At 32.0% G+C, this 9,911-nt stretch overlaps 1 protein-coding gene across 1 annotated transcript; it reads left to right on the top strand.

Annotated features, from left to right (window-relative positions):
- Window positions 1-1,872: 1,872 nt before the first annotated feature.
- On the top strand, window positions 1,873-4,489 carry LOC105961092 (uncharacterized). The gene is made up of 4 exons (XM_012985330.2): window positions 1,873-2,119; window positions 2,234-2,496; window positions 2,821-3,321; window positions 4,259-4,489. Exon 3 carries the CDS (start codon window positions 2,827-2,829, stop codon window positions 3,319-3,321), a length of 495 nt encoding a protein of 164 aa, XP_012840784.2. The 5' UTR covers window positions 1,873-2,119; window positions 2,234-2,496; window positions 2,821-2,826; the 3' UTR covers window positions 4,259-4,489.
- The last annotated feature ends 5,422 nt before the right edge of the window (window positions 4,490-9,911 follow it).

Raw genomic sequence — 9,911 nt, 5'->3', positions numbered from 1 at the left:
TATTCGTTTTTAAATTCATGATATACCCACGTACATGTGTCCCAGTAGACATCTAAGGGGTAATTGTAATATATTTGTTTTTCTTCTTAAATTAAAAAAAAATCAAAAGTTTGAATGTGTTTACTGTTTACAATTTAATTAAATTTTGCACAAATTAACACAACTAAATTATCTTAGTGAAATAAACTTCAACCCTTTTTTAATTTTTTTTCTTTTACTGAAATAAATCTTTTTTTATTGAATGTAATATTCCATTTTTTAATTAGGGTTATTTTACATACTCATAGCCACCAAATAAACTAGGAAAATCCAAATCATCCTGTGACATATCCTCTGGAGAAGCGAAAGTACTATACTACCCTTATATGCAATTTTCGGCCTAACTGCATTCAACATTTCTAGTCATGTATTTATCATTTTCGCTGATTTATTTATTTATTATTATTATAATTATTTTTTCTTTTTCTTTTTTTAATAATAAACATGTTTGTTAAATTTATATATATATATATATTAATTTTTAAAATTTTTAAAATTTTTTTAGTACCGATACTAGTAGCATTAGTAGTAGTCGTCCCGTCATCCTCGTGTTGATGATGTTGTTGTTCGATACGAGCCCTTGTTTGTTCGAACTTAATCCTACATTCTTCAAGATTAACCCTAATTTCTTCGAGATTAATTTGTTCAACATTGGTCTTTGCTTCGGGGGTGCAATCCGTATCTAAGTTCCCGTAAATAAATCTTGTCGATGCGTATGAACACATTTCGAGACTGTAAATATTCACTTGGTTGCCGTAACGATACTTTAGGCTCCGCATTGGGATACCGGACATGATTTCATTGGCGAAAACACGCAATTGATTTGAGTATTCTCTCATTAAAGAGGCAGGCAGTGAGCCACATCATCTTCTGCATATGTACAACATGATGCTCTAGTTGGGCCCACAAATCTCCATGCGGAAGATCGTCCGGTATTTCGATTTCAATCAATGTGAAGATCGGGTGGTACGTTACCTAAGAGAGATCGATACATTCACCCAACTTATTTTTCTTAGATTCTACTATGTTTTCGAACTCCTTTACGTAGCCTTCTAGTAACGATCTTGCCACCATTTTTCCTGTGAATTTGCGTTCGTTAAAATTTTTCAAATTCGCTTCGGAAGCAAAAAAGCTAAAGAAATTCGGGTTATACCCAAAAAAAAAAAAAAAGAGTAATAATAATAATAATAAATAAAGGAAAACAACAAACACAACGAGCACTGATTCACATCCAAAACGCCATAGAAGAAATACATAAGAAAAAACTAAAAGAATCGTATAATATGAATATAAAACGGCAGGAAATATTCACCTTATTCAATTATATTTTGGAGAAGCGTGCAAAAAAAAAAAAAAGAACAAAGATGAGTAATAAATAATATTCACCCTAATTTAAATTGAGTCCCAAGATTCAAGAAATTCCAAAATAATATAACTCGATAATTCATAATTAGGAAATTGACAATGATACAATATCTATGTATATAGTAGTCACCCTTATTTACATTCCTTCATCAAATACCTTACTGGACCAAGGGATGGGGGCCCTGGACGAGCAATTTTGCCTTTTTCCCTTCTGGTGCAAGTATATATATATATATTGCACCTCAGGGGGCTTTGGGTAATTATGAATAGGTGGAGGTGGTTTTTGTAATTTAATCTAAGTATAGGTGGTTTTCGTAATTTACCCTTTAAATTATGTATAATAATAAAAAAATAAATAGAAAAATACAATTTTTATTTCGACAAATTTTGACCCAATTCATTTTTATGGGCCGAAAATCATGGCCCAAAATAGTGATATAAAAATAGCCCACATGTATATACACAAACACCTAATTCATAACTCATCAAAAAAAAAAAACACCTAATTCATAAATAAGAAACGCACACACACACACACACACGCACACATATATTCTCTTATGTTCTTTGAACCCTAGATATTAGATCTGTAAGGCGTGTTAGTTTGAGTCATCTTTTGAAGAGTGAAGGTAAAGAAATTTTTAGATCTGTTCAACATGGATTTTCATTTCTTTACACTCCCCCCTTCAAAGAATGGCTCAACGTTTCCAAGATGGTAGAGTTTTTTCTCTTCTTTATATTTTTTTATTTATTTCCACAGATCTTTTAACCCCTTTTAAATCAAACCTCGTCTTCCCTAATGATTATTTGGAGATCTTTGAAATGGTAGGTATTATCCATGCAAAGGGGTCCGGGTCGGGTTGGATCGGTTCTATTTACATCAGTGTTTGGAATGGGAACGGAAGGTGTCCTGGGGGTCTATCGTGGGTCGGGTCTACTTTTGGATCGGATCTATTCGGGTCGGGTCAATTTTTTTTAGTTATGGGCCGCCCCGCCAGCCCCAATAATCCAAAACTATAAATTGGAAGCAGTTTTTCACTGAGTTCGAGTTCAACTTCTTCGGTTCACTGATTCTCTCACTCTCTCTCACAGGTACTCTCTCTCTCTCACAGGTATTCTCTACGATCAGAGTTTTTTTTGGAAATTTTTTCTTCTACATCAATTGTGTTTGCAATTTTCTCGGCAGATCTGTGAATTTACTATTTTTGGAAGTGATTTGGATTTTTTTATAGGTGTTTGTTTATGAATTGCAATCAAATCACAAGTATATTTTTTGTTTTCAGTGTTCAATTAGGTTATTTTGGCTGAATCTAAATTCAGTTCTCAATCAGTCAATTGTGTGGAAATAATGCCTTGTTGGATAAAATTATCAAAGTTATTCACACAATTTAATCATGTTTTGAATTGATGGTACAGGCTTTGATGGCGTCGTCTGATTCAGATGACACAATGCGCTCGAGTTCCACCGGTTCAAACGAAATATTCATTCCCGATACTGATATGGAGCAGTCAGCCGAAAACGTTGAGGGTGTTGTCCCTGGTGATTCAGTCACTATTGTCCCGAAATCCCTTCATTCAGATGATACTATTGTGCCGGAAACCGTTTTCGAGCCGGTTAACTCGAATGCCACTGTTCCAGCAGAGACTGAAGTGATTCTCGATTCTCCAAACACTGTTCGTGCTCAGCCGACGCACCCCCCACAACATGCAGTCCCGTATGTTATGGATGATGTTGGTGACGTGAAAGTCGTCCTCAAAAGCTTGAAGGAGAAGTGCGATGTTATCACCAGCCAGCAGAAGGAAACTCAAGATGACGTTGCGACTATGCGCGGTCAGTTTGTGAATCTCTTGCGGGATTCAACTTCTCAGAACGATAAGCTGGACAAACTTCTGAAAATCCTCGATCGCGACAATTAGGTACGTATTTATCAGCAAGCAATCTTGATGATTCCACTTGAATCCATCAAAACATTCTCCAGCTGCATGTAATAATATAATCGACCAACCAATTATTAATAATAATAATAATTAATCAGATGATCATATGATATACTATCTAGTGTCTATGATTCGCACGGCCTTAACTACGTATAAAAACAGCTTTTGTTGTGAAAGAAGAGCTTCCTGCATAAACTTCCGAACAGTTTTCCATTCAAAATATGCAAAAATGAACCCATGATAGCTAACTACTTAAAAATTTTGTCGAACAGTTTTTCACCTAGTCAAGGACCATATATATCTTTCGTCTTGCTAGATAGGACCTAATATTTGCAGGACGTTTTTCATTCATTCATTCTATTTGGAATTTTATGCACACAAATTACTGGAGTAGATCCTATATGATCATGCTATTAATTTTGGGGAGCCATGCATATACGTAGTTGGGAATTTTCCTGTTTATCTTTTCACTTTCGATTTCTTTCTCTAACTAATTAGCCCGGCGCTTATACACCATATTATATGTTGGTCAATTTTCAAATATATATAATAATAGCTTCGACATTATACTAAATTCAAGAGAATAGTGAATGATCGATTGGTATTAAACTGTTGTTCTGGTTGGGGTGGATCCCGAGAATGAAAAACGACATAAATCAACATAGATAGAATCATGCTATTGTTGGGATTCATTACTATTGATATTATAATAGGTCAGGCCCCATTATCAATTACTAATATTTTTTTTTTATATATTATTTTTGGAGGATTCTTGAACCGTGATTCTTGTGAGAATTTCGATATGATTTTTTTATTTCTACGATTACAATTTCTCTCTTTTGTCTTGGTGAATTTCATGATGTTTTATCGACCACATTGTTTATCTTTTTTTTTTCACCTCTTTTATGTTGTGAAGGTGTTGCTGCTGTTGTGAGAAAGCTGCTGTCTGTTGCTGTTGGGAGTAAATCTAGGTGGTGGTGCTGTCTTTTTTTGAAATATAATTTGGTTATAAAACCATTGTTGATTTGAATCAGTTTTCCTCTTAATTGAGTTGGGAGCATTGTTGGTTATTGCTTTGTGTTGCAAGTTTGCAACTATACTCGGTTATGTCTGTAAGGTTTTACTTTGACCTAAATACCTGTCTTTTACACTACTTTTTACAGTGATTTTTTGTTATTTTTGAAAAAATTAATTCATGATTTTTTCTTCTTTTTTTTTTTTTTTTTTCCTGACAAAAATTCTTGTTTGAAAAATGGGACAAAAATGATACAGGGAATTGTGATTAGAAAAAGGGCCAATTACCTATTGGCAGGCCCGTCCCTACGATTTTCGGGCTCAATTGTTTTTTTTCATTTTCATAATAAAAAACGCAAACATAATTAAGTATTTTCGGTCTTTATTTAAAAGGGGTAATGGCGAATAGGCCCATGACAAGGGCACTTAATTAAAAGAGGGATATCCATTTTTTTTGTCTATCAAATAAATTCAACCCATTCAAACTTATTTGCAAATAAGGAAAATCCTTTCATTTATATCAAAATTACCCCCAATTCATTGAAACCCAAATCAACTCCAATTTCATGATTTACACCCCAATTTAGCTCAATTTCATCAATTAACCAATTTTAACCCTAATTTCAATTTTGATCCCAATTTTAACCCTAATTCTTATCAATTGCACCCATTATGCTCTAACTTCCTTAATATTACACATTGACCCCGGATTTAAACAAATATATCACATTAACCCCCAAAACTTTTTTTTTTGCAGGAAATAATTTTTTTTCTGAAATTTTTTTTTTCCGGCCAGATTCCGGCGTTGACCGCCGGAGACCGCCGGTCTCCAGCGTTGACTTTTTTTATTTTTTTTTTATTTTGTTTTTTCTTAAAAAAAATTATTTTAATTAATTTTACTGTCTTGGCAGCTAAATTACTGTCTCCGACAGCTATTTAACTGTCGGAGACTGTAATTTAACTGTTAATAGACTTTTTTTTTTTTTTTTCTTCAAAATTTTTTTAATTAATATTATTGTATTCGTTGTTAAATTACTGTCTCCAGCAGTTATTTAACTGTCGGAGACAGTAATTTAACTGTTAATTGATTTTTTTATTCTTAAAAAATATATTTTTAATTAATATTACTGTATTCCTTGCTAAATTACTGTCTCCGACAGTTATTTAACTGTCGAAGACAGTAATTTAACTGTTAATTGATTTTTTTTTTATAATTTTTTTTTCTTAAAAAAATTATTTTAATTAATATTACTGCCTTTGATGTTAAATTACAGTCTTAGACAATAATATTCATAATATTACTGTCCCAAACAATAATAATACTGTCTGAGACAGTAATTTAGTAGCCAAGACAGTAATATTAATTAAAAAATATTTTTTTTCTAAGAAAAACAATTCAAAAAAAAAAAAAAAAAAAAAAGTCAACGCCGGAGACCGGCGGTCAACGGTGGTTGACCGGCCGGAAAAAAAATCAAGAAAAAAAAAATTTCAAAAAAAAAAAAAAAAAAGAAAAGAAAGTCAAAGCCGGAGACCGGCGGTCTCCGGCGGTCAACGCCAGAATCTGGCCGGAAAAAAAAACATTTCAGAAAAAAAATTATTTTCTGAAAAAAAAAAATTGGGGGGTTAATGTGATATATTTGTTTAAATCCGGGGTCAATGTGTAATATTAAGGAAGTAAGAGCATAATGGGTGGAATTGATAAGAATTATATTATTGAGGGTATTTTAGACTAAAGACATGGGGATGGGCTTAATTGAGAAACTATTTTTTTTGTGGACTAAAATGCATTTAAGTCCCATGTGATGGGCCTTTTTGCCATTTGCCCTATTTAAAATAATATAAGTTTTAAGCATGATATTTTCATGTTGTAATGATAAACATGAAAATATATACATATATATTTTCTTTGTATGTACATACAAAATTCAAGATTTAAACGAAATATATTACAATTTGTCCCCAAGTAAATAATATGCGTACAAATACTGATAGTACAATTTGTCCCCAAGTAAATCATATGCTTACAATTACTGATAGTATTAGAGCATGACTTTCGTCAACATTGACACCATATGGGAGTTTTTGCTAATATTTTTAATATGAGGATTTTTTCGCTTTCTCAATAAGAAACGTGCGCACAAGTTCAATGATGAAATGTACGAGTTACAAAATTAAACCTACTTTATATTTAGAGTATCTCGAAGAGTGTTATGTAAACTCATATTTTACCCAATATGAACAACCAATAGCAAAAATATAAGCTCCAAGAGCAAAATGCATAAATAATAAATTGGCTATAAATTGTAACTTTGCCTTCTCAAATTTGAGAAACCAACAATTTAGCGAATCTAGGAAATATTAAAATAATATAATATTGCACTTTATAATATATATATATATATATATATATATTTATATTTATTAATGTTTATTAATATATATCAATTAAGTTATTGAAATTTATTTTATCAAATTTAAAGTTGATTTTGTATACTTATTTATTAGTATTATTAGTTATTAGTATATTAACTAAAATAGAAGTGAAATAAATTTGTAAAACAAAAATTATTAAAGATTCAACATAATATATTTTATAAATATATTGTTTAGAATAAAACACATTTTTATTAATATTTTATAATAATGGAATATCATGTAGAAACTATTTACTAAAAATAATTAAATATAATAATTGTGTAAAATATAAACAATGTTGTTGGAGTGCAGTATTAAAAGCGGAGTGCTAAAACACTGTTCATTAGTTATATTGGGGAATACGATGCTACACCCGGTGATTTTCACCGGGTAGCTCTTTTCTTGACATGTGTCCTTTTTTATTTATTTTATAATTATATTTCTAAAACCCCATGGGCCATAACTGAACCGGTAGTGGAAATCTTATCAATTAGGCTGCCTGGTTATATTCACCAGCTGTAGCATAGATATTTCCGGTTATATTATAGATATAGACAACCGTTTTTAGACAAACTGTTGGAGATGGCCTTACAATCTAGAAGCACATTATACAAAATTAACAATTTCAAATCCATCACTCTGAATTATAATATCTGAATATTTTTTTGGTACAAAATATTGCAACTAAAAGTTGATAGATAGAAAGAAAACATGCAGTTAAATAGACTGACCCGACTAAAAGTTTACCAATACTCCATCGATCGATAGACGGCCCTCAATTGTTCGATGCTCTAGCCTTAAATAGTTCGTCCGTTTCTTTGAGCTCAGCTTTCATTTGTTTGGATTTAGCCCTAAATTCTTGAGCCCTAGCCTTTGTTTTTTCCGAGTCGGCCCACTCGAGGTAGGTATTAGCAGTCGAGAGATAGCCGTGGGCCCTCACGATATACCCGTGACTATTATCATTATTATTATTATGATTAACGATGAGACGCTGTAGCTTTATGATCTGAATCTCTAGTTGTAAACTTGGTTGATTCTCTAACATATGCTGAGGTAGTTCAAGACTAGGCTTCCAATCGCGTGGGACCGGAATAGGGCGCACGATACCCTGCTTCATATCTATTGCCTTTTGATTTATTTCAGACCATGTCAACGGTGGCGGCACTGGCAGCGGCAGCCGGTTTAGTATGGCTAACATGGCGTATTCCAGTGCGTATTGTATTTCACGGCGGTGCTCATCTGACAACATTATTTTTTTTCCGAATTTTCTGTATATGTATATTCCAATATCAATAATAATAACAAAATAATTACCAAGGAACATAACGATTAATTACTAAGGCCGTGTTTGGTTTACGGAAAAAAAGTGTGTAAAAAGATGACAATATTAGCTATAATATTCTTATTTGGCTGGGGAATGTGCAAAACAATTTAGGCGAAAAACTATTTCCTCAAACGACGAAAAACTCGGCCGTTAAATCAAGGTTTTTCATAACTAACTTTCTCCGATTTTCGTACTATCCAACAAGGCCAAAAGAAATTGAACCGAGAAACATAAAGTTACAACCCAACCAAAACCAATATATCTTCATTTATTTTAAACCAAACCGGAAATCAAATTCAGTTTAATAATAAAATATATGAATACAAGACTACCAATATAAAAACACCAAAGCAAAAGGGTATAGACAAATAATAATAGATTCAGTTAAATACCTGAAGAAGCTATTCCTCGCCAAAGATTAAAGCACGACAGATATATTATTGATGAAGCAGCGGTTTGCACGTTTAACCCTAATACGGTGTGGTCTTATGTAGAGAGATGGCTTACTTACACTTTGGGCCTAGCCTTTAATACCGGATAATTATAATTTTGGTCCCTATATTATACATCAAAATCGTTTTTAGTCCTCATATTTTTTTGCGCTACGCAAGTGGTCCTCAAATTAAATGGTGAATACACAAATTTTTTATAGGGTGAGCTTAAATTTTTTTGAGGACTTTTTTGTGACAAAATCAGAAAATAGGAAAATAAAAATATACATGTCGTGTAACAATAGAGGTATTTTAAAATATATTTTTCGTTTTTAGTAGATTTAATGGGATTTTGCTTTTTTAGGAAGAAATTGTAACAAATAAAATAAATTTGGGCCCAAATCGAAATAGAGGTAATTAAGAGAGTTGAAACAGCATAGTCACGTGACACGCACATGGCATTTTCTATCAAACTGAGAAAATCAACCGACAAATTGAAAGTGTAAAAAAGTCATTAATTAGAGGACCTATCTCATGGCGGAAAAAAATATAAGGACTAAATTCGATTTTGATGAATAATGGGGACCAAAACTGTAGCTTTGGCCGAGAAGGGTGTTTTTGATGAAATATGAAAATGCAAGGATCTACGTGTGGAAATAATAAAACCCAGGCACTTAATTAGTTACACCAAATAGAAATTATTGATTTGAAATTAAAAAGGAAAAAGTATGCAAAATAAGAAATTATCATTATTATTATTAGAAACTTACTAGTTATTAGTTTTATGCTTAATCCACTTTGCATCCTTAAAATGTACCATTTTGGTACTTTGAACCATCGGAAATAATTTATGATACTTTACACCCTCAATACATATTTAATCATTCAAAGTACATCCTAATATATTTTTCGGCCATTTTTTCCGTCTTTAACTAATTTTTTTTATCGTCAACATGGTCATTTTTATTTATTTAATTCATTTTATCTTCAAGGTGCAAAGTGTTAATATATTTTCGAGCAAAATGACTTGTTGACAGTTCAAAAAATAGATTAACAATGGAAAAGGAGATTTCGTGTAAAGTAAAATAAAGCACAATGGGATTTTACGAAAGAAAAAAAAGGGGGGATTTGGCACCAGACTTTTCTTAACACAGAGGGGTTTTATGTTGTTTACCCAAATTTTGATATATTCCATGAACAAGTACTTTTGATTTTTTAGAGTATTTATATTGATGTTTAAGGTAGTGGTGGAAATCGGAACGGGTTTACTGATTTTCTTTGATTTCGATCCGATTTTGGAACAATGTTTTTCCTTGCCAAATTCCGAAAAACCCATTCCTATTTTTTCCGAAATTTTTAAATCGGGATTGGAATATATATATAGA

This window comes from Erythranthe guttata, chromosome 12 (assembly GCF_056151865.1).
Source record: "Erythranthe guttata isolate IM_541 chromosome 12, IM_541, whole genome shotgun sequence".
Lineage (NCBI taxonomy): Eukaryota > Viridiplantae > Streptophyta > Magnoliopsida > Lamiales > Phrymaceae > Erythranthe > Erythranthe guttata.
Note: the sequence above shows the minus strand (reverse complement) of the source record. Positions and strands in the feature narration are given on the sequence as shown.